At 50.0% G+C, this 26,561-nt stretch overlaps 1 protein-coding gene across 1 annotated transcript in view; it reads left to right on the top strand.

Annotated features, from left to right (window-relative positions):
* Positions 1-26,561, top strand: part of B4galnt3 (beta-1,4-N-acetyl-galactosaminyltransferase 3) — a 90,738-nt gene that overhangs the window by 47,746 nt on the left and 16,431 nt on the right. Inside the window, exons 2-10 of the mRNA XM_021632582.2 lie at positions 11,000-11,103; positions 12,154-12,231; positions 20,330-20,425; positions 20,860-20,950; positions 21,232-21,332; positions 21,751-21,818; positions 22,991-23,069; positions 23,227-23,293; positions 26,398-26,541. Coding sequence (XP_021488257.1) covers positions 11,000-11,103; positions 12,154-12,231; positions 20,330-20,425; positions 20,860-20,950; positions 21,232-21,332; positions 21,751-21,818; positions 22,991-23,069; positions 23,227-23,293; positions 26,398-26,541 — 828 coding nt within the window. The remainder of the gene's footprint in view (positions 1-10,999; positions 11,104-12,153; positions 12,232-20,329; positions 20,426-20,859; positions 20,951-21,231; positions 21,333-21,750; positions 21,819-22,990; positions 23,070-23,226; positions 23,294-26,397; positions 26,542-26,561) is intronic.

The following is a 26,561-nucleotide window of genomic DNA, read 5'->3' as shown; positions in this document are numbered from 1 at the left end:
TCTAACCTCATTTATCAAGCAAGCTCTCAGCCTTTCAAACCGAGGCCACAGGTAACGTCAGCCTTGCTCCTGAAGACGTCAGAGCCTTCTTCGTGCGGTACCAGTCAGATCCAGGACTGATCCAGCCCTTCAGTAGCAGACTCTCGGATTCTCGGGGAGACCTGTTCTCCAAGCTGCTTCTGTTGACCGTGACCTTGTTTCCACAAGAAGGCTTGTGTTCTCAGAGTCCAAGCGAGACAGACCCGGCAATATTGGGCACTTGCTACCAGACTAGATGGCCTCGCTTGTTAGCAGACTAGGAATGTGCCCTGAACCAGAACAGAGACCTGGGTCTTTGTCATGGGTCTTCTCCGAACTTGCTTTGTGAGCTCAGACTACCACACCTTAATCTTCTAGGCTTTACCTTTCTAATGGAGACAATGTTTGAGTTTGCAACAGTGATCTCTCAGTTTCCCTAGACTGCAACAAGCTGGTTTCCTTTGTTTGTTTGTTTGCTTGTTTGAGACAGGGTCTCACTATGTGGTGCTGGCTGTCCTGGAATTTGTAGGCAAGGCTGACCTCAAACTCGCGGAGATCTGCCTGCTGAGTGCTGGGATAAAATGTGTATGTCACCCGCTCTAGGCTGGGTTTGAACTTGAGGTTCTCCTGTCTCACTCAGTCTCTTATGTTTTGGAATTACAGGAAAGAGCCGTGATGCCTATCTGAAAGTGATGAAAGCATCACTTTCTTTTCTTTTTGTCTTTCTTTCTTTCTTTCTTTCTTTCTTTCTTTCTTTCTTTCTTTCCCTCCCTCCCTCCCTCCCTCCCTCCCTCCCTCCCTCCCTCCCTCCCTTCCTCCTTTCTTTCTTTCTTTCTTTCTTTGGTTTCTTGAGACAAGGTTTCTCTAACTGTCCTGGACTCACTTTGTAGGCCAGGCAGGCCTGTAACTCACAGCAATCTAATCCACCAGCCTCTGCCTCCCCAAGTGCTGAGATTAAAGGCGGGTACCACCGTGCCTGGCTAAGCATCATTTTCAAAGTCTGTTTTTCCTTATCTTTCCAAGAAATGCGTTCAGAACACCATCTTTTTATATAATATGGGGATAATAGTCTAAATGATCAATTCTACCATCTTCCGGATATTCTGTAAAGTCTTTAGATGTTGTAGTGTTTGAGTCTTTGATTGATACCTGTAGTTATATCCACATTTGTGTACCTTTGCCTTGAAAATAGAATGACTCTCAGGAAAAAAAAAAATCTCCTTTAAAGATCAAGTCGATTATGTACAGCTAAACCACTTTCAACAGGGAAGAAAGCCTCCCATCCTGCCTATATTTGAATGAAGTTGCAAGGTTCCCACAGGTAGGAGTGGAGATTTGAATCCTAAGCAGACATTAGGGGTATTGAGAGATGAGATGTTATAAAGATTTTAGTAACTGCATGATTCTTGGCCTTTCTGAGGCCTAGTGGTATGATTCTCTATTTTATTTATTTTGTATTCTTTCCCTGATTTACTGTAGAAAGGAAGGAAGGAAGGAAGGAAGGAAGGAAGGAAGGAAGGAAGGAAAAAACAAAAAACCCCAAACAAAGGCAGGGTTTTGTCGCCTTGGCTGGCCAGAAGTTCACTTATTTAGACCAAGTGGCCTCAAACTCACAGTGAAACCTCCTTCTCAACTCCTGAGTTTTCCATAACCAGCTCCCAAAGTTACCTGTGGCTTAAGTTGAGGCTAGGGGGAAGGCAGGTCAGCCTGTGGTTCTAGCCAGATCAAACCATCTCAGAGGACCAGTTTCCCAGTCTGTTTAGTTGCTGAGTTTTCTCTGGCCATATTACACACCGGCAGTATGTATCTGGTGTGACATGTCTTAGCACAGGAGTTCAAAGTATCCAGGACCAGGCATGTGGCACATATCTGTATTCTCAGCATTCAGGAGGCTGAGACAAGAAGATTACAAATTTTAAAGCAGACTGATCCCATCTCACACAGAGAGAGAGAGAGAGAGAGAGAGAGAGAGACAGAGAGACATACACAGAGACGGAGACACAGAGAGAAACACACACACACACACGCATACGCATGCATGCACGCACGCATGCACGCACATACATCCACACCATGTTCGTCGCTCGGACTCCACTGTCACTCCGTGTAACTCCAATGTCAAATTGGACTAAAAAGGCTCTAATGGTTCCTCTGAGATGCTGCATCGTGGAGGCTAGACAGCTGGCAGTCTTCACACCTGCTTCCTGATGTTCCCAAACAGCCCCTCCTAGGTCTGTGCCGGCATCTTACTGGAATCATCCCGAAAGTCCAGGCTCTTTGTCATTAACAGTTAATTGTTAAGTGTTTTCTGCTTGCCCTCACTTGTCTTAAAAAAAAAAAAAATTAGTTAAGAGTTCCAGCCTTAGCCTTCCATGCGTGGCTGCAAGGTGGGTGCCGCTGCGCCCAGTTTCCCTGCCGTTTCCTTAGTGGCTAGCTGACGTCTGGCTTGCGTTTTTGACACGTTTCCCCACTGTTTCCCTCGTCATGTCTTCCCCCCACCTTCAGGTGATGATGGTTTAGTTTGGTTTGGTTTGTTTTTATCCTGGCTTCCACTTTTTTTTTTTTTTCTGTCAGTGATGCTTCTGTCTCTGCAGGTCCTCCAACCATGGAAACCACTTCTCTCTCTGTCAGGAGAGAGCATCCCTGTTTCCTCCTTCTGCCTGGAAAGAGGCCAAAGGAAGAGCCGTGAGCTTCAAGATTGTCTTCGTGTTCTCAGTTTTAAGATTTGTTTTTATTTTAAGGGCATGAGTACCTTGCCTGCGCAAATGTCTGTGCGCCGTGTGCCCGCAAAGGCCTGAAAAGGGCATCAGGTCCCTTGTAACTGGAATTACAGGTGGACATAAGGTACCATATTGCTCTTAGTGGCTGAGCCATATCTCCAGTCCTACCTTTCTTTCTTTCTTTCTTTTTTTTTTTTTTTAATTAGGTGTATTCTTGAGTGTGAGTACAGGTACTTATGGAGCCACAGGCATCAGATATCCTGAAGCTGGACTTTAAGGTGGTTCTAAGCCATCCAGTGTGGGTGCTGGGGACCAACCTGATGAACCATCTCTCTAGCCCCCCCAGCCCAGGCTTTTGGCTAACTAAGGTTCAGTCTTATTACCTCCAGGGCCTCTATGGCAGCATTAAAGCTTCAGCCAAGGTCTAGTGATATTCTTGCTGATGCTCCCCCGCTGCTGTTATGCAGGGTCAGGATTTTCCGGTATTGTTGCTTCTCCTGGACTCTTGGACCAGGAAGACAAGTTTCCTAATCACGGAGAATTTGCTCAGAGCCTTGCCTGACATTTCTGAGTCTTTGAAAATAGAAGGTCCTTGAGCAATATCATGTCATCAGCGTCCAGGGAGGCCAGCTTGCTGTGCCTGCCTGTTTGCACCTGGCAGAACTGGCTTACACTTGCCCTGCATGTGGGCACGTGCGAGGACCAGGCCTTCTCCAAGTTCTTGGATCAGTGGGTCCTTTCATTAACCATGGATGCCCTGCCCTATCAGTCCCTAGAGGCGGAAGGAGCTAAGGGTCTGTCCTTTCTTTCTATTTCAGCTGTTAGTAGGGTTATGTACTCCGTGTACATCAATCAGGTGCTCAGTAATGCCTGGTGACTGGGTAGTCAGTGGTCTATTTGCTTTTTTTTTTTTTTTCAGTGTTCTGACTGATCATTCTTAACCATATACTCTACACGTCAGACAAATGCCCTACTACCGCAGCCCTGAACTCCCTATTTGAAAGACCCTCAGGGAGATAAAGGGTGGTTCCACGTTTTCTTTGAAGAGTCTCTGTCCCATTCCACTGGTTCCACGTTTTCTTTGAAGAGCCTCTTTGTCCCATTCCACAGGAAGACAGACCTCGTGGGTTCAGAAAAGCCAGCCCCACGAGAGGGTCTGGAAAGAACCTGAGTGGCCCTTGCCTAGGTGCCCTTGAGGATTAAAGTGCAGGCTGTGGGCCAGCCTTCAAAGCCCTGGACTTTTCTAGGTTTTCCTGAAACTGTCCCGTTTCATTAAGGGTCTTAAGTCTGCATCCTCCTTGCACGGGACTGTAACTGTCATAGCACCGGCTAGTAAATGGACCCTGAAATGTTATGGGTTGTTGAATTTTTTTCTAATGACAATAGTGATTGATAGTGATGATGCCATCAAAGTGAGTCAGGCTGGACCCTTTCTTCTGGAGTCTATGGTGATCATTGCCCAGGCTTGAAGAATGGATGCTTACTGAGCAGAACCCAGGGCGGTGGCAGCAAACAGAACGAGCACTGAGCTTGCTTTCTGTCCTTTCTCCTCATCTGCTCCCTTGGCCTTATCTTCTGTCTGGATGTTTGTATGAGTAGGCAGCCGTACAGCCACTGGGGGACAGGTATAGCCCTGGCACCGGCTCAGATCCCCTCTTCTGGCCCCTTTTAGGCAGCACCCATGAGGGCAGTAGATGCAGTTCCCATGTTGCTGGCTACAAGCCTCAGCCTGCCTGCAGCCACAGTCATCCCAGCAGCCCAGGTGCCAGCCTGGCAGGAAGCTGAGGGGACAGGTGACTGCTCTTCAGTCCTCTGGGCCTGGCTGTGGGCAGGCTTGGAGGCCTGTCAGGGAGGTAAGCTCTTGAGAGCCCCATATGTGTTTATCTGTTCACGAGCAGGAGCCAGGGAAACCTTAGGACTCTGCCTTTCCGCTGCCCTCAGCCCTCAGGCATTCCCTCCTTCCCATGAGCTGGGCAACCACCATTGATCCCCAGCGCAGGGTTATTTCTGTGGAGAAAGAGAAGGTGCCAAAACCAGGAATAGGGTGTCAAATTCTGCCCGGACGCTCTTGTCTAGTTCTCTGGCTAGTTGAAGATGGTGGGATAACGGGGGACTCCATTCTCCCCTTTGCATTTCTGTGGCTCTTACAGAGAGATGGTAGTTAACGAGTGACTAGAAGAAAGAGAAAGGAAACGGTCTAGTGTGCGTGCGTGTGTAGATACCCATGTGTACGCGGACACGCGTGCATGCATACATGGTATTGCTGGAAGGTAGAGTTTGGAGGGGGTAGGGGAACAGGGATGGGCTGCTGAGTAGACGGTGATGGAAGTGAAAACTCTCACGCACATTTAATTAGGGAGTAATGGAATTAAGAACACAGCCTTTTGTTCTGGGCTCAAATCTTGGCTCAGCCTCTGTTTTCGTGGCTTTTGGCACAATCAAAGAAAAGAAACAACAGTTGCAAGCCCTGTAAGCCTTGTCAGGAGCAGTCTAGGTGGATGGAGCTCAGTTGTTAGAAAGCTTGCTGAACACGCGCCTGGGTTCAGCTCTCAGTGTCGCATAAGCTAGGTGTGCTGGTGTGTGATGGTATAAGACCCTATCTCAGGGGGAAAAAGCCTAAAATAAAGATATCGTGTATGACATGTATGTAATCCCCAAAAGAATGACTAACAATGTGTGTGTATTTTAAAAATATGAAAATAAGGATGGGAAGAAAGCGTTTAGTGGGAGAGAGAGAGTAACAGGAGGTGAAAGGAAAATGGGCAACATTCAATGTATATAAACGTATGAACCCGTCAAAGAATAAAAGCTATGCACATATTCAGTATATACATACATGAACTTGTGAGAGAAAAACTAAAAAAATTTTTTTAAAAAAGCGTCAAGCTTAGGGAAAGAGAGTGTTGAGAGACTGTAACGGTATTTTGAAAGATATTTCTGGGTTTGTTATCCAGTTAAAGCTCTGGTTCTGCCAGGCCTATAACTTTCCCTTATCAGGAGGTAAAAGCCAATGTTAACAGACATTAGCCCATTCTTGCTAAAACTGCAGTTCACTTGCTTTGGGGTCTCTGTGCTCTAGAGTGTTGTAGATTATTTTCCTTAAATTTCATTTATTGTTGAGATTTGTTTATTTTTATTATAGGTGTAGGAGTGTTTTGCCTGTGTATATGTCTGTGAACCACATGTATGCCTCATGTGTGCGGTGCTGGGATTTGAAACTTTGTCTTCTCAAACAGCAGACAGTGCTCTTGGCCACTGAGCCATCTCTTCAGCCCATCTCATAGATTATTAAGCACTACAAAAGAGGATTGTTTATATGATTTGCTTGTTTATCCATTAGAAATTACAACTAAATTTACAAAAAGGAACACAGAGTAGCCTGGGTTTGAATTAATAGAAATGTAGCGCGCCTCTTTACAAATTACATGTATATATGTGTATATAGATGCATTAACTCCTACAGGTTGATTGTTACGGCTATAGTAATAATAATTTTTATTGCATCAGGTTCCCTCAGGCATCAGCGACTAGGAAGGGAAGAATTAGGCGTGCCCTGTAGACTGTCTCCCAGGTGACAGGACCTCCACTTCATCTTTGCCTCCCTGTGACATGCTGCTTCCATTTTCTGGTTCCGGCTAGGCCCTGCTGGCTTCAAGCTGTAGTCGCTTTGTCCTTCTGAAGACGCTCACTCCTCCGGCTCTCTCCTCAAGTTCTCCCCAGGGACACAACCTTTTCATCCTGTGACTCAGGGCTGGTTCCCGGCTCCTGTAAATCCACGCCCTGACTGCCGTAGCCTCCTGTCTCCTTGGCAGTCTCCTGTTTTCTAGTGGGACAAAAATTCTTGTCTCCTCGATGTCACGGAGTGTCATCAATTTTTCTCTTTGCGTTTTTAGTCTCTGCATAGTGAGTTTCTGTGTAGACCCCAGGGCTCCTTTCTGAAATCTCTCTTCATCCTGGATCTTCAGGTCTGTGGTGTCCCGTGGAAGATTTGGAACGAGCTGTCCTAGGTGGCTCACACCCTTTCCAGGGTCCTGGGAGGGCTCTTCCTTCCCTCTCAGAGGTCCTCCCCTGTAGTTTATGGAAAGAAAAAAAACTCCTTCTACCAGAAAGCAGCCCCAATACACTGTAACGATGCCTGTGTCTGCCATGGCTCCCCCATGCATCCATCCCTTTTCAGGCAGTTCCCCGGCTCCACCTTTCCCAGTGGCATTCTTAAGCTGCCTTTAGTTTCCTTGCTGATACACAGAGCTGGCAGGTTTTTTTGTTTTTGTTTTTGTTTTTGCATGGGGGTGGGGGGAGCAGTGGTTGGTGGAGGTAAGTGCCCTTCTTGTTCCCCTGTTTAGCCTTGATTGTAGGGTAAACTTGCCTCATTCACGGTGTTGCATCCTGCATCCAGTTCTTTCTATTGTAAGGAGAAATGTGTTTCCACATGACCGAGAGCGAATATGGAGCAGGGAGACGAGGTGACTCATGAGCTCGGGGTTGACCCTGGCGGTGATCTCGGGATTGGAACAGGTTCTGTAGGTCTCCGCTGGGCTCCCTTGTTGCTCACCGTGAAGGGATGTGAGTGTGTGGTCACATTATCTGTCTTTGCACAATGAAACAGGCAGGACTTTTAGCCTGGAGTGGGAATGGTAGTGCACACCTTTAATCCCAGTGCCAGAATTGGGGGGAGCTCAATCTCTTGAGTTGGAGGCCAGCCTCACCTATTTAGCAAGCTCTAGGCTAGACACAGCTATGTAGAGACCCTGATTCAAAAACAGCAGTAAAACAACCCCCAATCCAAAATCATACTTTCTAGCATGGCATTTTGTATACAGTAAGTGCTCATTAATGTTGGCTGCTATTAGTATCAGTCTCATAGTTACTTTGGAGTCAAAACAATATATATTAACACAGAGCTTGTGAGAAAGTCCAGTTGGCCATCGGTAGAGGCTTGAACACATTCTTAGGCGGTAGGCTGGAAAGGCGTGCGCATTGGGTCAGCGAATTAGTTAATTGTCATCTTGGAAATGCTTTTCTGTGTTTCCAGCGGCGGGGATGGAGGCGGAACTCTAGCCTGTGGTCCTTGGCGTGGGATCTGCAGGATGAGCGGCAGCCTCAGCAGAGAAGGGCCTCCCCATTCTCCCACGCTGAATGGCCCTGATGTCCACCTGCCGCAAGAGTATTGGCAAGAGTATCAGACGACGGGTCAGGGGAAATGAGCGGCAGCCCCTGACCTGCAGCACCCCACCCAAGTGATGCTAAGATTGGGTTGTTACAGGCACTGGGTGCTTCCCGGGAGTTAGTTATCTTTACACGGTGGACCTTGGGCTGCTAGCCATACCGTTTTGGTTGTTCCGTTTTTCTTATTTCGGAGGGAGAGGGTGCGAGGAGGCAATGGAGCTAACATATGTTAGTCTTTGAAAAATGATACCGAGGGATATATGTGTGCTATAGTGTCCCGGAGAGCCAGGATGATAATCTTCAGGCCTTTGAAGTCTGTATTGCTCCCAGGAGGCTGTTGGCAAAGCTCTGGCTGATGGTAAACTTGATAGCCCGGGTCTGTGAGGGCAGAGCATGAGGCCCACAGTGGTGCTTTATCTGACACCTGAGATCCGGCGTCTGTCTCCAGGCATGAATGTGACACCTGCTGTAGGAGGACCAGGCCCTGGCAGCTGGTGCCCTGGAAGGAGCAGCCCGGCCAGAAGCAGGAGGAATCGCTTAACAGGGAACAAGTGACAAGTGTCAGCCATTCAATCAGCACATTCTTTAGCTCCAGTCGCTCCCAGGGGACCAAGCAATGGCTGGGTACCCGCTGGCAGGATCAATGGAGATGCAGAGATGGAAAGGATCCAAATATAGGGCCAAGGGGCTGGCACAGAGTTTGTGTTTAATGAATGCTGGCAGGGCCATGGGGTGGTGATAGAGGACCACCAAGTCCATGGAGCAGAGAGGACGTATCTATAGCTACGTCACTACCAAATCTCCACCACCCAGTCCGCTTACTCCCTGGTCAGTAAGCACAGAGGAGAGAGTCAGAGAGCTGCTCTTTGTAGTTTACACAATTCAAAAGAAGAAGGATTCTTATCTCCCGACTCTCACATCCGAACCCCGAATTCAGAAACTGTTAGGAGAGATGCACATCAGATGCTCTGTGAGTCAGGCACATACAGTTCTCCGCCCACAGAGCAGGCCTGGTGGCTGGAGCAGGTGTTCCTGCTCCCCCCATCCTGACAAAGAAAGCGAGGTGAAAGGCGCGGTGACGTGTTCCAGCTCTAAGTGGCGCGTGCAGTTAGACCTGTTATCCGAAGCTTGAAGACTGCAGTGCTGACCGTCCAAATCTCAGATGTCTCAGGACTGCGTAGACATACCTGTGACCTGTAGGGGAGGGCCTGGCTTGGGTTAACTTCCCTGGGTTTCCTGTCTTTTCCTTGGCCACAGAGAGAGCCTTCGGTTAGAGAGAAATAGAGCTGGTGTCAACGACGGCTCATTTACGTGTTTCAGCACATGTACATCCGTGTACCCTTGCAGGCCGGAAGTTCCCATAGCTGAAGTGTGACTGAATATCTGGATAGTGACCAGAGGCCCAGGTCCATAGCTAAGGACTCTGCCTCCAGGACTCCTCAAAGCTGTGGAGTGGCCACAGGAGAAAGCGTAAATGATGATGGGCCTGGCTTGTGGGGGCCGAGGGCTGTCTTCTCTAATCTTGGAGGACACATAGATCTGTGGCTCAGAGCCCCAGCCTCCTCTTTCCCCATCTGTAAGACAAGAATGATGGCTCCTACCCAACTCCAGCATCTTAAAAGACTCCAATGATGCCGTGCCTCTGAGATGCTTTGTTAACACAAGTCGTAACCTGCCCCCATCACGCCCCTTGTGTGTGGGTTTGTGACTCTGGACCCTTCCTTCCCAGCATCAGCACACACTCCTGCACAACAGGACGTCTCCCTTGTGTGGTCCATACTACTGGCTTTACTCTGGGGGTTTGTTTTGTATGGGTGACACGGTCTTCCTATGTAGCCCAGGCTGGCCTTGGATTCAGCAATTCCACCTTAGTTCTCCCAGATGTTTGGTGTGCTGTGGGCATCTGCCACCACACTTCGCTGTTTATTCTGGCTTTGTTCAGTTAGCTGTGTCCCTGTTGGTGCTCACGCAGGGATCCCGTGGCACTTCTGCCTTCTGCCAGCTCTTGAATCCCAGGGGAGGATGAATGTCAAACTCGTTTTACGTGAAGTTTGTCTGTTCCCAAGTGGCGCTTCGGTCTGACTCCTTTTGAGCAGAGCCACGAACTCTAGAGTCGAGATGCAGCCCAGCCCCACGAGGGCATCTTGATAAAGCATCCCACTGGAGAGGCCCCTGCGCACTCAGGCTCTCGTCTTACCCTTGCTACTATTTGTTATATGACCCCAGATTAGTCATTTCATCAGCCATTTTCCTTACCCGGAGTGAGGATGACATGATCTTAAAAACTGGCCTGACGCTTCATGAGTCTGATTTGTGGCCTACGGTGTGGTAGGTTCGCTCACTTTAAGCCCAGCAGCCCTGCCCAGCCAATCGCTTTATGGCCAAGATGGCCTTGGCATCTGGTGGATTACAGGCTGAGCACTAGGCTCCCCCACCACCATCTATGGCTGCCCCTTGCCTTTTCCTTTGTAGGGATGCTTGCTTGCTTGCCAACCGTTTCCTGTTCCCTCCCTCCTACCATGGGTGGTCTTTTTGCCTCGTCAGATGTGTGCAAGCTAACCAGTTCCAGAACAGACATCAGTGAGTCACACGTAGGCCTCTCAGGTCAGCGCAGGACTAAATTTGTGGGACAAATACCAGGTCTCAGGCCTACTTTCTTCCTGCCTCCTCTATAAAGCCCATGGCTAATGATCAGAAAGAAATGACCCTTACCCTTCCTTCTCCCCACCCCAGTCTCTTGCTGCTGCCCTGGCAATGGCCTTTGCCACTATTTCTTGACTGCGAAATCACCCACCCTGTGCAACTAGGTAAGAGTCATGCTACAGTGGGTCCCCACAGTGCGTGACAATGGCACAGTTCACCCGGCAGGGTTCCTTCTCTGCTTTAGGGAAGGCAGATGTCTTTCCTGCCCTCTGCCCTGTGGACCATGGCTAGGTTTGTATCTGCCCCCTGCCTCGCCCACCTCGTACCTGCCTTGTGAGGCGGGGTGAGGAGAAGAGAAGCCTAACACCGCTTTTCTCTGCTTCTCCAATCTTACAGATTTATGGGCTCCTGAGTTAGGCTGACCTTGTTTTTCTCTTCTTCCTCTTTCACAGGGTACAGCAGCTGGAGGGAGCTGGCCAAGGCACTGGCCAGCAGGAACATCCCAGCTGTTGATCCCAATCTCCAATTCTACCGTCCTCAGAGGCTGAGCCTCAAGGTATGTGGCAGGCCCAGTCTGTTTTCCGTCCTCCTGGCTGGTAGATCTCCGTTGCTGCGTGGCTTTAAGGGAAATCTTCTCTGTGGTGTCTGCGGAGAGCAGACAGCTGTGGAACCCCAACCTAGCCTTGAAGTTCTAGCTGCATGCAGGTATCTGCCCTGCCTTGCTTTTGCAACATTGTTCAAACTATCCAAGTCTGAGGTGTTCTAGGCGTTTAGCATCCTTCTCAGACAGCACACCCTAAAGTTAGGGATAGAGCCTCAGTGTAGCTTGTGTAAGGGCCTAGATTTCATCCCCATCTACGCACGCACGCACGCAGGCACACACACACACACACACATACACACACACACACTTCTTGTATATTAACCAGTATACCCGGGAGACAGGAGTGCCCCTGATGACAGTATCTGATGTTTGTACTGAAAGCCAGAGCTGGTAGAGTAGACAGACGCCCTTCCCCGCAAACAGCCGGGCTGTAGTTTGTCCTGAAGCACTTCCCGGAGTGTGTCTCAGGTGTTCGATTAGGGAAAATGAGGGCCATTCCAATTTGGACACTTCTCCCGCCCCCGCCCCCACCCCTGCAACTGTGGAACCCAAATCAGACACGGATCCCCAAAGCCAGACAAAAACCAAAGTAAATCTTTGGACCCATATGGTAGGAAGGGCTTGGGGTGTTTTGAAGGCCACCAATTTGTTGAGGCCAGTAAGAAATCTGGATGGAGCCTGGTGGTGGGGAGTGGAATAAGAAGTCACAGCTCCTGCTCCAAGGGGACCCAGGAATGCTTCTTTTTTTCTCATGTAGAACAGGTTGAAAAGTTCTGGGCTGTGAATAGACCTCAGGAGGGGATGTTGACAAGCCTGAGAGGGTCTCCTCAGGGAGATGGTATAAGTAATGAATGAAAGGATGGCCCTTAGGCTTCCTCGGGGTAGGAACTATGTCCCCGACTCCCTGCTTCCCCACAGGCATCATCAAGGAGCCCTGACTCCCGTCCTGTCTCCAGTTTCTTAACAATATTTTCACCTAGTTCGTTTTTTGTTTCCTGATAGGACCAAGAAATTGCCCGAGGCAGGAGTAAGAACAGTAGCTACTTGAAGTGGAACAAGCCTGTCCCCTGGCTCTCAGAGGTGAGGCATGCTCCTGAACCTGGTCCTGTGTGTGTGTGTGTGTGTGTGTGTGTGTCTATGGGTGTTTTGCCTGCCTGGATGTATACTTGGAAACTGAAGAAGCCAGAAATGGGCATTGGATCCCCTAGAACTGGAATTATAGACAGTTGTGAGCTGCCACGTGGGTGCTGGGAATTGAACCTGGGTCCTCTGGAAGAGCAGCCAGTGCCCTTAACCTGGTCTTTAAAAGGACTTAAACAGGTGAAGTGGGAGCACAATCATTTGCTGCAGGCCTACTGTGTGCCTACCATCGCACACCAGCTGTTGTGACTCTGTAAGGTAGCATTGTGTTAGCTCAGTTTTCTCACTACAGTGCTCAACGCAGTCCACTCAAAGGCGGAAGGTTCCTTCGGCTCACCGTTTCAGGGGTTTCCGTTCTTGCCCTGTTGCTTTGTGTAGTGCAGCACATGTTGGTGAGCACCGAGGAGGATTATTCTAACTTCAGGATAGATGGGAAGCAAAGAAAGAGGGTGAGGGTCTGGTCCTAACATCGCAGGCCTCTGTGACCCGTTTCCTTTAGGCTCTGCCTCTTGGGGATCCCACCCGTTCCCAATAGCTCCGCGGGCTGTGACCTCTGAACACTTCAGAAACATTGTAGATCCAAACTGTAACAGTCATTATCCTTATTTTATAGGTGAGAAAACAGCATCTAGGGAAGTTACATGACTTTCATGGCTATGCCAATCCCCGGTCTTAAAGATAACAACCTACCCTAGAGTTTTCTCAAACCATTAAGTCCCGTAAGGTACTATTCCAGGAAGAAAGGAATCCATTGTTAAATAAGATTTAAAAACAAAACAAAACATAACACACACACCCCCACTGCGGAGGACAACTGTTCTTGGAAATCCACATTAACATATGAAAGATTCTGAGAAGTCCCGGGGAAATCTGTTTAGCTTGGTCTATTTAGCTCAGCCTGTCCCAAATTTATTTGCCCCTGAATTGCCTTTTCCATAAATGCCTGTTAAGATTCTGAGCTACCAATGTTCTGAATGAACATGCATTAGGAATCTGCTTCAGAAAGCAGTTATTATGGGATCAAAAATCACAGCCAGGTGCAGTGGCCCAGCTGGGAGATCACTTGAGCCTTGACAGCAATGAAACAGCCTCTAAACAAAATCCCAGCCATGGAGGTACCTTTTACTTCTAGGCATTGGCATTCTTTTTTAGTCTTTTTTTTTTTCTTCTTTTTTTATGAACACGCACAAGCTACCTTGAGCACATGCCTGCATGAAAACTCTGGAATAGCCTCGTGCTTTGGAGAATCACATTTTCCAGGGTATTGAGAACCATGGATCTCCCCATCTTGGGGCTGTGGTAGAGACTGGTTTCCTCGGCTGTGCGTGTGGTGTGGGCCAAGCTACTGTCTTTATTGTTCCTGTTGCAGATTGATCTTGCAGCTTGGGTGGTTTTACTTCCACCCGGCTCACTCAAGGCAAGAGTAAGGAGAGACAGTGTTAGCTCCTCTGTGAGAGGGCCTCTTTCTGAAGCCCAGAGGGAGGATGGGTTACAACGCTGGCACAGTTGTACAAGGTGACATCATCAGCAACTGGAGACAGTGTGCTGGTGATCCAGCCTTCTCTCTATTAAGGGCAGCTCGAATAATTTTCCTTTTCTTTTCTCACGTTGTTGTTCGTTTTGTTGTTTATTTTGAGACAGGGTCTCATATAGCCCAGGCTGGCCTTGAACTCACTTCGTAGTTGAGAATGACCTTGAACTCCACCTAATCCCATGCCTTCACCTCCCAAGTGCTAGGATTTCAGGCTTGTGCCACCACTTTCAGAAGGTTCTCATTTACGTGCTCTCTCTCTCTCTCTCTCTCTCTCTCTGGCTCTCTTGCTCTCACTCTTTCTCTGTCATTTTGGAGATAGGGTCTCACTGTGTAGCTCAAGCTAGCCTGAAACTTATGATCCTCCTGAATACTGGAAGCACAGGTATGTGCCACTATATCTGCCACAGAATTGAGAAGAAGAGGCCTTGGCTGGCCTCAAACTCACAGCACCTGCTTCTGCCTACTAGAGTACTAGAGTTAAAGGCATGTGTTACCACACCCAGCCAGGGTCGATTTTTTTTGTTTGTCTGTTTGTTTGTTTTTGGAGACGGGGTTTCCCTGTGTAGCCCTGGCTATCCTAGAACTTGCACTGTAGGCCAGAGAACTCAGAGATCCCCCTGCCTATGCCTCCCAAGCATTGGGATTGAAGATGTTTGCCCTACCGCCCTGCCATGATTTGACTTTTTAAAGAAATATTTGGTACCTTTAGTACATACATGTGTGTGACCGTTCAGTGGTAAAAGGCTGATTTCCATTTATTTTATTTTTAAACATGAAAAGATTTTAAATCCTCAGTATTTATAGATCTTTAGTGAATCCCTGATTTCCTAGGACAGGGAGAGGAGTAACAGTCACTCCAGCCCAGCTTCCCGTCTCCCTCCTTTATGGGGACTTCTGTGTGCCCAGCTCAGAGGCTCTCAGATGAGACCCATGTCCTTTGCAGCGGTGTGTCTGAGAGGGGGAAGTTAGCTGAGAGTACCGTTCTGAGACCACCCCCCAGGCTTCGCCTGTCTGCTCTGCCATAGCTGCTGTCTTTGGTGTGTCAGAGCACACTGGACAGCCTGGGGCGGGTGTCCTTAGAAACTTCCCTGTCCATCGGCAAACTGCAAGGCCAGCCGTCTCTTCTGCTGGTCCATATGCAGGTCCATGGGTAAGCTCTGGCCACCCGGGACATTCCCCCAAACAAGAATAAGTATGAGCAAGAAACATGGTAAGCACAGCCGACCTAAGCAAGTCACAGTGTCCAAGTCACCTGACAGCTTCGGTGGACAGTGCTTCTCCCCTGTGAGCGGAGCAGGACACGGACTCAGGGTTTTCCAACACAGAGCCCCACACATTTTGATTCAAGTTGTTTTTTTTTTTTTTTTGTTTTTGTTTTTTTTTAATCCTTTGTTTTTGTCTATCTGGTTGGTTTTGGTTTTGTTTGTTTGTTTTTGCTTTTTTTTTTTTTTGACATGAAACCCGAAACTGCTTAGCTCAGGATATCCTAGAACCCACAGTGATTCCTTGCCTCCTTGCCTCGATCACAGGCTTATGTCACCATATCCAGCTTGCTACTGTTTGGTGAGGGGCACAACTTTCAGGAACCGGTTCTCACTTTCCACCGTGCAGAGGCAGGGTCTCTTGCTCCTGCTGCGCAGTGTGCTAGATCTAGGGCTAGCCTGGGCTGCTCCCCCGTCTCCACCTCCCATCTCACGATAGGACTTCTGGGGTTGCAGACTTGGTCCATTGCACCCAGCTGTTTATGTGGCTGGAGATGGAACTGAGGTTGTTGGCTGTGTTCCCTGGCCCTTGTTACTGCCTTTTTAGAAAGAATTTTCGAGAGAGGCCTGATGGTGCAGATCAGTAATCCCAGCACTTGGGAGTCTAAGGCAGGTGGCTCACTCCGGGTTTGAGAATAGCCTAAGGCTGCATGGTTGAGCCCTTACCTCAAAAATGAAACAACAACAGAAATCGTATTGATCTAGTTCGGATTCTTTACAAGTCACAGTGTGCAACCCAGTAGCTTTCAGTACATTAACAGAGCTGTGCTCCATGGCATGCCCCATATCTTGCTGGCTCAGCCACTCAGTCATAAAGCTTTGCTTGAGGCCTTAAATACAACCCATAGCACTGCAAAATAAATACATAAACAAGGAAACCAGGGAGGGGGCTGTAACTCAGTGCTTGCCTAGCATGCACAGAGACCCTGAGTTCAGTCCCCAGCACTGCATGAACTGGGCATGGTGGCACACACTTGAAATCCCAGCATTTTTTGGGGGGGCGGGGGGGGAAGCAGGAGGATCAGAAGTTTGCAATCATCCCTGGCTACATAGCAAGTTTGAAGCCAGCTGGTGCTACATGAAATCCTGTCTCAAAAAAAGGAAAAGAGGGCTGGAGAGATGGCTCAGAGGTTAAGAGCACTGACTGCGCTTCCAGAGGTCCTGGGTTCAATTCCCAGCAACCACACGGTGGCTCACAACAATCTTATCATGTGATCTGGTGCCCTCTTCTGGTGTGCAGGTGTACATGCAGGCAGAGCACTATAATACATAATTAAATAACCTTTTTTAAAGGCCCCCTACAAAGATGTAGCAGATGGACAGCTTAGGCTTCGTGTGGGTCCTCTAGTAAAGGAACTGGGGACTACATCAGACACAGATTCACTTGCCAGCTTTTTGATCACTTCCCCCTCGTAGGACTGCCTTACCAAGCCTCAGGGGAAGAGGACATGCTCAGTCCTGATGCAACTTGATGAACTGGGGTGGATTGGAAAGGGAGCTCCCCTTTTCTGAGAAAGAGTTGAGACGGGAAGGGGGAGGAGGGTGGAGATACAACCAGATATAAAGTGAATAAAAATATGAATTGGTTAATAAAAAAGAAAAGGAAGTCCTGTATCCCCAGCCATTCCTCCTTGCCACACTTTTATCCCAGCCCTCAGCACAAAGTTGTCTACTGTGAGTGTTTTGCTGAATCTATGAATGACCCACATTCGTTTCTAGCGCCGATGGAGGCCAGGAGAGGGTGTCAAAGAAAGAAAGAAAGAGAGAGAGAGAGAAAGAAAGAAAAAAGGAATTGTGAGCTGAGTGGTCATGACTTTGATCGGAGCAGAGGCAAATAGATCAGCCTGGGTCTGTAGAGTAAGTTCCAGAACAGCCAGAGCTACACAGAAAAACCCTGTCTCGAACAAGCAAACAAACAAACAAAACAAAACAAAAAGAGAAAGAAAGAAAATGCAATCATGAAATGTGTCCCTGACAGTCTGGCTTCTGTCGCTTATGAGGTCTGCAGGTTTCATCCACAGGGTGATGTGGTGTGTTTCATTCCTCACTGTGGCCGAGTAAGATGGCATCACAGCTGAGACAGCAGAAGAGATGAGCTCCTGCGCGTGTGTGACACTTGAACCTGGGAACAGAGCGTGACAGGGACCAAGACAACTCTCAGAGACTCTCTTGGCCCTTGGTGCTGCCGCGGTCACAGGAGTTCTGGGTCCGCTGAGAGGAACACTCTAGCTGGCAGCATCAGCTCCCCGGCCTGCAGGGCACAGATGTCCATCCACCTGGCCGTCTGCTAGTGTTTCTCCTTGGCTTCTGCCTTCACGTTTGCTTCTCCCCCTGAATGGCTCTCGGGGAGCAGGAGTTCCTGGGAGGGTGGTGTGGAGAAAGGAGAACTGTATACCACGTTCTGTTTATCCCTCCCTCCTGGGTAGACAGATTGTTGACTAACGGTGCTGTGAATACTCGTGTATTTGCTGCGGATTAGGCTTTCCTGTTTTCAGGGCTACGGTTGGATGTGGGTAGATATGGCAGGGAAACAGTGTGCAGAGGGCTGGGAAGGCGGGTCAGTGCTAAAGAAGATCACAGTGAGTTTTTATTCTGCAGTTGCCTCAGCTTCAGAGAGACTTGCTTCATCAGAACAGTCCTGAAGATTGAGCTGGGGGTGGGGGGTGAGGTGGCACCATCGTCCACTCAGGCCTGCTGTTGTCCTGGCAAGCCCACTAAGGCCCAGCAGAGGTGGCGTGAAGGAAGGGAAGGCAGTGGGGCAGGCCTTCCCCTCCTTGCATACTCCCTCTGCCCCTTCCATCTCCACGGGGTAATTGCTGTGCGTCTTCAGCCCCGATATCGTCCCTTCTAAATGAGGCAATCCAAAAGACAGCTTTCTCCCCTATGGCTAACTTCAAGTTCTGAACCATTGCAGCTAAAGCCTGGAGGAAGCCCTCCCCTGCCCTGGCCTTTTGCTATTGCTAGGTAAGGGAGGGCCCACTGAGGCTGATGTACCAGGGTGCCACACACATTCCTGCTAGTTTAAAGTCCCTGAAATGAAAGGACACAATTCTGGTGGAGTTGTCAGTCTGGGTCTGCGGAGGAAGACAGTGTCCAAGCGTCCCCAAGACACCCCCACACCCCCACAATTCTTCAGAGGTTGGTGACAAAGGTCTGAGGCTCAGGCAAATGTGAGGTGAAGTCTACCTCAAAGAACAGGCTAATTCTCTCACTCACTCTTGGCAAGCCCTGCTGGCTTCCCATAGCACCTCAGGCTCCCGTGGCCGAGCTAGATTGCCTGGAGAGGAGCTGCGAGAGATTGCTGTCTACCTGCCCTCGGGCCAAAGCGGCCTTTCTGAGAAACCCATTCTCGTTGCCAAGTCTGGCTTTGTAGCTCCAGGCTTCACCCAGCTGGTCTCTCTGGTGGCTGAGCCTCCCCCTCTTGTGCCCTGTTCTTCCGGGGTACCAGAGCTCTCTGACCTGGAGGTCTCCTGGGGAGAGGGAAGAAAGCAGAACAGTTGGAGAAGACAAGTGAATCCTTTAAGCTGGGCTTGAGGAATTTCCCCAGAAGTAGCATAATGTCCCCTTTCTTTCCTTCCCTGGATCCCCGACTCCACTCCCACCTACCAGCCCACACACTTTCACCCACCCCAGCCCCCTCCTTGCATTCCTGGGAGTGATGGCTACTTCCCAAGGTCCCACGTTCCAAGTGTTTGACCCTGCTGGTGTGCTTAAGGGTCAGAGAGTGACAAGCTAGCCGCTGCCTTCAAGGTCCAGCGGTGGGACAGTGCCCATGAAGCCTTGCCCACAATTCTAACATAGACCCTCAGCTCATGTAGAGCGCTTCTCCTGTCCCCCACATCCTACTTTCGAAAAATAATTGAGTGTTGAGGGGGGTTACACACGTGTGCTGGTGCCCGTAGAAGCCAGAAGACAACCTTGATTTTTGAGATCCGATCTCATGGTGGCTTGGGGCTTGCCTCCTGTCAGTCCCCTCCCCCTCCTGGGATTCCAAGCTCACGCCACCGCTTTCCTGTGTGCTCTGGAGTCAGAACTCAGGCCCTCGTGTGGCAAGCCCTTCACCAAGTGGGCCCATCCTTCCAGCGCCCCATCCTGCCTTGCTCTGCGCAGAGGACCTCAGTGAGCCCTTCAGCCTGGGTACCTGTTCCACCTCTGCATCTTTTTTTTTTTTTTTTTCTCAAGTGACTCAGATTTTAGATCTGACCAGCTACAGTTGGGGTGGTGGGGCCCAGGACAGGACTTGTTTGTATAGTGTGGATGAGGCACCGCCTGGAGGGTGCTCAGCTCTGGTGAGGGAATCTGAGACTGAGTGGGCTGGGACCATATCCCTCCTCCTCTTTCCTTCTTGAGCATGGTTCCTCCAGCCACCCGTTGCATGGCTGTTACCTTTGTCCCGCCTTCAACGAGAGCCTCTGCTCCAGGTCCAGGCCTGTCCCCGTCCAATGCCACAGCTGAGGGAGCCAGTGAGAGGAAAGACATGTCTGCCTCTGCCAATGTCCCTGATGCTGAGCCCACAGGAACCCCAGATAGCGTCATAGTCTTGCTCAGCTGCTTCCCCCAACCAGAGTGTGAGGACCCTGGGTAGATAAGGTTTCAGGACAGGCAGACAGCTGCGGAGCCTTCCTTTCATGAGAAACAGGGGAGCCACGGTGGGCAAGCCCTTGGCTGGAACCTAGCCAAGCTCCTCCCAGCTCCCTCTGTCATGGCTGCCTTTTTGCTGTGGCTGTTAATGCCCCTCACCTGCCCCTCGTTCCAAGGGATGAGGAGTGTTTGCTGTGTTATCTGTAGGCACATAAGCATATATAACCCCATCCTGGGAGTCAGGCCACAGGGCTGATGGCCGCTTCTCATCCTTGTGGCAGACATGCCTGAGATACCGAACTCACAAAGGAGAAAGGACTGTCGTGGCCCATGCTTTCCGAGGTTTGTCCTGGGCTTGCTTAGCCCTCTTCCTCTGTGCTCGTGGAGGCTTAGAACATCATGGTAGCAGAGGTCTGGAAAGTCAGGAACGACAGAAAATAGCGGGGATCCTAGGATCCCCTTCAGGATACTATAGCCCTGGGACCCAACCGTTCCCTGCTAGGTCCTGCTAGGTCCTCACCTCCCCGCACCACCTCGGGCTAGGAGCCAAGCCTTCCATAGAGTACATAGAGAGGCGCTGCGCCCATCTGCTCACTCCACCTGCAGGGCTGGGTGCAGGCCGCTCCCACTTACTCACCATTCCCCTCTCTGCTCCCCACAGTTCCGGGGCCATGCCAACCTGCATGTGTTTGAAGACTGGTGTGGCGGCTCCATCCACCAGCTCAGGAGGAACCTGCACTTCCCCCTGTACCCCCACGTGAGTGCCCAGACCATCCTCTGCATCTCCCCCACCTCATCTCCCCCACCCGCCTCCTCCCCTGCTCCTTCTCATTCGGTTACAGCCTCTACTACACCCTCCATCTCTTGGGCCCTCTCCTCTGTTTACAGTATCTTTCTTGTCTCCTCCTTCCCTGAGATTCTTGCCACGTGCTACTCAGCAGCATTTCCGTTTAGGCTCTCTCGATGTTTATCCAGGGCCGCTTGTACGGGTGTGCAAGTTGTGCCTCGTACAAGGTCACCCAGACCAATGTGTGAGTGGGACCAGACCTGGCTCCACAGAGCGTGTCACACCCCTTGTTTCTCATCTCCGGTTCCCCTCCTGGTCTCCCCACCAGCCTCAAGTAGAGCAAACTCAAGTTCCTCAAAGTCTCCTTGCTGACTCTGAGTAACAGTTGATCTTTCCCGACACAGATCCGAACCACTCTGAGGAAGCTGGCTGTGTCCCCCAGATGGACCAACTATGGTCTCCGAATATTTGGCTACCTGCACCCTTTTACTGATGGTGAGGGAGCCCCCAAAGCCTCATCCTTCTTCCTTTTTTTGAGTTCTTGGGTGGGGGACAGGGACAGCCCTAGAAACATAAGCCTGAGCTGGTCTCTGTAAGTCCTCACCATCTTCATATTGCTCCCCTGGAATGGAGTCCCCTCCCTCATGCAAAGTGGGAGTGGGGTGTAGGGGACAAGGCACATGAGGGGAGGGAATTGATGCCTGGATATAACTTAGGCTTTCAGCCCTCGTGCCAAGGCCCTCCTTGATTCACCCAGACGCTCTGCTGTTGCCCAGGGAAAATCCAGTTTGCCATCGCTGCTGACGACAACGCCGAATTCTGGCTGAGTTGTGATGACCAGGTCTCAGGCCTTCAGCTGCTGGCCAGTGTGGGCAAGGTAGGGTCAGTTCAGCCCTTGGTCTCTCATGGGCCCCTGGAGGCAGTCACCGATGGGGTCACCATTAATGTGACCATTAATGTCGTTGATGCGAAGGAGAGACAGAAGCCGCACACACTGGCCCCTCAGCTCTACCCTACCTACACAGCAAAGGGCATGCGAGATGTGGGCAGAGTGGGGACCTAGCCGCATTCATCTTTCCCTTAAGTGCCCCTGTCCCTTAGCCCATGCTAAGCATCCATGCTGGGTTGGTTGCCTATGGGAATATGAGAAGACTCCCTTCCGTCAGCGGGGTCAGATGTGTGTTGGCCAGCCGTCCTCTTTAACTCTGTCTTCTGACCCTCTCATCTCTCCTTTCCTCTCCCCTCCTTCCCCTGTCTTCTCTCCTTCCTTCTCTCTCCTCTCCCCACGCTTCTAGACAGGAAAGGAATGGACAGCCCCTGGAGAGTTTGGGAAATTTCAGAGTCAAATTTCCAAGCCAGTGAGGTGAGTAGGGAGGGCTACCACCCACAGCCTTTCCAGCCCCTTCAGTGCCAGGCCTATCTCAGGAAAGCTCCGGGAGGGCCCCTCCCACACCGTCTCCGCAAACTTTGCCGTCCACAGTTACTGCCTGGGCATCCACACGGTCTGCCTAAACTGAAGCCATCTGCCCTGCCCCTCCTCATTTCATAAATGCCTTTTAAAACGAGCGTGCTTTGCCTGCGCGGATATAGGCATGTCAGGGGTGCGCCTGGCGCCCTCAGAGAACAGAAGGATCATTGGATCCTCTGGAGCTGGTCTTGCAGTTGTAAGCTGCCACGTGGATACTGGGAACCGAACCCTGGTCCTCTGCCGGAGCAGCACTCCCTCTGAACTTCTAAGCCATTTCTCTAGCCCCACTCCTCATTTTAGATGAGGCCTCAGAAGCTTTGCGTGGTGGGCCGGACACCACACAGATACTGAATGGCACTCAAGGCTAGAAAACAGGTCCTTTTTTTTTTTTCTTCCCGTTTTCTCCAGACCTAGAAATGCTCACAGTGGTAAAGCCGGCCTAGTGCTCGCTCTGGGCTTAAGAGAGGAAATTCCTACAGGGAATTGGAAACATGGCCTTGCAGCGATTCCGGGAAATCAATCCTTTTGCAGCAGCTGGACTGACATTAGTAAGAGCTGGCCTACCAGCTTAGTTCAGCTTCAGCCCGCCACCTGGTGGCTGGCTCACAGGCGAGGCCACATGCTGGCTGCAGGCAGATCTAGTTTGCAAAGAGCCCTTGCTGCGCTCCAGCAACGCCCCCTCTCCCCCTCCTCCACGGTTGACCCTAAAGCCAGGCTGCCTGGTCCAAATCACAACCCCACTGCTCACTACCTGGGTGACTCTGGGCAAATTACCAAAGACTACTGGGCCTCCACACAGCCCCGATTATGGCCAAGGAGTGTCAATAAAAGCACTGAGCGTGGTCCTGGTGCGCAGCGACTGCTCACTAAGGCTTCAACCATGAGTTTCACGGGGTCCCCAGTTGACTTGTGAACTACTTATATTTGGCCCTGGCAGAAAGAAAACCGGGGTTAGCTGTCAGGAGTAGGTCGGGATAGTTAAAGGGGCACCAGGGAGCTCATGGCGGGAGAGGTTGACCCAGGGGACTAGCTGAGCAGACGCCTCTGTTCCTGTCTCCTTCCTCCAGCTTATCAGCCTCCCTCAGGTACTACTTTGAGGTGCTGCACAAGCAGAACGATGAGGGTACGGACCACGTGGAGGTAGCGGTGAGTGTCTTCATCTCTCCTGCCCCCGCTTCCACCCCCACCTCATCCCCCACCCCGCATGCGCCCCGCCTTTCCCAGCCGTGCCTTCCCTGTATCTCTTCAACACTGTTCCCAAATCCAGCCACCTCTAACCTCTGTGTCCTTCCTCTAATTCTAGTGGAGACGGAATGACCCAGGGGCCAAGTTTATGATCATTGACTCCCCCTTCTTATCCCTCTTTACAAGTGAGTGGGCTCTGCCTGCACGGGAGCACGTGGGGCTCCATTTGGGAGAATATGGGTGGGCCAGAGTGAGTTCAGAGGGATGGGGATAAATAGGACTTAGGACGCGGGTGTGAGGGAGGTCCGGAGAAGGCTAGGATCCTGAGGGACCTTACTTTACTCTCCCGGGTCAGAGGTCTGAGGTCTGTTAAGACAGCCAACTGGTGGTGGGGCACACCTTAACTCCTGGACACAAAGTGAGTCTAGGACAGAGAAGGCTATACAGAGAGACCCTGTCTCGAAAAACCAAAACCCAAAATCTGCTCCAATGAGATTTTGGGGGGCCGGGGATTGGCTGCTTGCCTTTCTCCTCTAAACAAACAAATCCGAAACCACCCCCCCCCACTGGTGTCTAGCACATTGTTGGCTTATTTCTGTTTCTCGAGACAGGGTTTTTCTGTGTAACCCTGGCTGTCTTGGAGGACCAGGCTGGCCTCTCGAACTCAGAGAAATCCGAGCGCTGTGACTGAAGGCGTGCAGCAGCACTGCCCCACTGAAGCAGACTTTCTTGAACCTCTCCCAACAGTAGTCCCTTTTAGCCTGAGATATTTGCACATGATTCCTGGCGTCCGTAAAGTAGGCGTACATGCCAAACATTTCCTGATAATAAATCATTATTAATGGAATATGTGTACTTCACTTTTACATAATTAAATCTTGGTGCTGGAGAGATGGCTCAGTGGTAAGAACACTTGTTGCTCTTGCAAAGGAGCCAGGGTCCGTTCCCAGCACCCACACGGTGGTTCACAGTCATCTTTAACTCCAGCTCCAAGGTACCTGACCCCCTCTTCTGATCTCTGTCGGCACCAGGCAAGCACATACGTGGATCTGAGCAAAGCGCTCGTTTGCATAAAATAAAATCTTAAAATATAAACTGTTTCAAGAGCACGTCCTGCTCTTCTAGAGGCTCTGAGTTCATTTCCAGGCACACAGATGAGGTAGCTCAAGGCAAACCTGTCACATCGGTTCCAAGAGATCTGATGCCCTCTTCTGGCCTTCACAGGCAGCATATGGCATATACTCACATAGACAGGCTTCGTACACATAAATAAAAAAAAAAAATCTTAGACCAAGCATGGTGGAACATGCCTTTGCTCTCAGCACGAAAGAGGCAGAGGCAAGCAGATCTCTGTGAGTTCAAGGCCAACCTGGTTTATATAGTGAGCTAAAGGACAGGTAGGCTACATGGTGAGACCCTTTGTTTTTGTTTTGTTTTGTTTCCGAGACAAGGTTTCTCTGTATAGCCTTGGCTGTCCTGGACTCACTCTGTAGACCAGGCTGGCCTTGAACACATAGAGATCCTCCTGCCTCTGCCTCCCTGAGCACTGGGATTAAAGGTTTGAGGCACCATACCCAGCCTTAAAACACAAACTTTTATTTTAAAAACACAAACACAACTTTTATTTTAAAAAATTTTGAACTTTGGCTGAATATTCCATGCTGTAGGACACAGAGCATCTTCCAGTCTTTTCAAATAATCAATATCGTATTTGTGTGCCTGTTCAGGAGGAGGCCAGACAGGACATCACGTGTCCTCCTCTGTTGCTCTCTATCTTACCCCCTAGGACATGCTCTCTCACTAAAGCCGAGGGTCACTGTTTTGGTAGGCTACCTGACAGGTGAGCTTCTGGGGTCTACCTGTTTTAGCTTCCCAGCACTGGGGCTACAGGCTATGTCCAGCTCCTATGCCGGTGCTGGAGATTCAAACTCATGTTTACTCACTCTTACTCACTGAGCCCCTTAATCAATATTTTAATTTTATAATAATCAATGCTGAGAGCACTACTTTCAGCATAAATAAGTAGTACAAAATAGAAGTTAGGTTAAGGGTCATTTTGAAAATTCTCTCCTGGTTCTAAGCCAAAATTCACTTAACAGATTTTTTTTGTTGTTGTTTCTTTTTGTGTGTGTGCGTGTGTGCATGTGTGTATATGTGTTTTCGAGATAGTTTCTCTATGTGTAGCCCCGGTTGTCCTGAAACTTATTTTGTAGATCAGGCTGGCCTCAAACTCGGAGATCCACCTGCCTCTGCCTGCCAAGTGCTGGGCTTAACACACTTGGCTCACTTACCAGCTTTTTAAAATGCTCAAGTGGCCAGGCATGGTAGCACACGCCTGTAATCCCATCACTCAGGGAGGCAGAGGCAGGTGTATCTCTGTGAGTTCAAAGCCAGCCTGGTCTACAAAGTGAGTCCAGGGCAGCCAAGTCAACACAGAGAAACCGTGTCTCAAAAAAATAAAATAAAATGCTCTTGTTTGGCTATTTCTTTTAATCACTAATTTTTTATGTTTATGTAAGAGTAGAAAACTTCATGTGCACGGTGAAAACACCATATTCAGCATACGATAGTATACAGTAGTCTTGAATCCGAGCCAAGGGATTGTCCGTGGGCATTGCTAGATGCGTGGCATGTGTTGTATGTTCAGAACCAAGGCCGATGTCCTGTAGTATAGCCAGAAACCTTTTGCTGTTGACATGTTTTTTCACCAGGCTTGAGGACTAAGGATGCCAGAGTCTGCTCCTAGTCTGGGCTGTGGTGAAGAATACTGGAGTTAGTGTCCAGTGCAGACCTAGAAGGGCCACTGCAGGACTGTGGCTGCCTGGGGAAGCCTGGCACATAGGTGGTATAGAGGCTGCCCACCCTAGACAGTGGAACTAGAGTGCATGGATGGCAACATCTTTTCCTCTTACTAGAGAAGCCCTCGGTTCAAACCCCAGCACTGCCAGGAATAACCAGTAAGAACTATATAAGTGTAGGCCACGAGAAATTAAATAGTGGCTGAGTATAGGTCTCTGTCTGGTCGGCAGTAAAGCATTTAGGCAAGAGGTATCTTGTTTTTTTTTTTAGTCTATATAAAATCATGGTGTGGGCTGGCCATGGGGTGGAACAGGCTCAAAGGGAGTTGGCTAAAACTACAAGTTAACTGAGGGCCGGGTTTGGGCATGGCTTCGATCTTACCTGTGGGAATACAGAAGCTGGGCCTGAACCCCTCCACCTGCCCCCCCAAAGCGTGCTCGATTCTGTCAGGACCTCCAGCTTCCTTCTGTTCTCTCCTCCCTGGGCACAGATGAGACCATCCTAAAGATGGATGAAGTGAGCCACATCCCACAGACAGCAGCCAGCCATGTGGGCTCCTCCAACACTCCCCCCAGGGATGAGCAGCCCTCGGCTGACATGCTGCAGCCTGACCCTCGGGACACCCTCTATCGAGGTAAGTCCTTGTCCACGGAC

Source organism: Meriones unguiculatus, chromosome 5 (genome assembly GCF_030254825.1).
Source record: "Meriones unguiculatus strain TT.TT164.6M chromosome 5, Bangor_MerUng_6.1, whole genome shotgun sequence".
Taxonomy (NCBI): Eukaryota; Metazoa; Chordata; class Mammalia; order Rodentia; family Muridae; genus Meriones; species Meriones unguiculatus.
The sequence above is the reverse complement of the archived record's forward strand: the minus strand, read 5'-3'. Positions and strand labels throughout refer to the sequence as shown.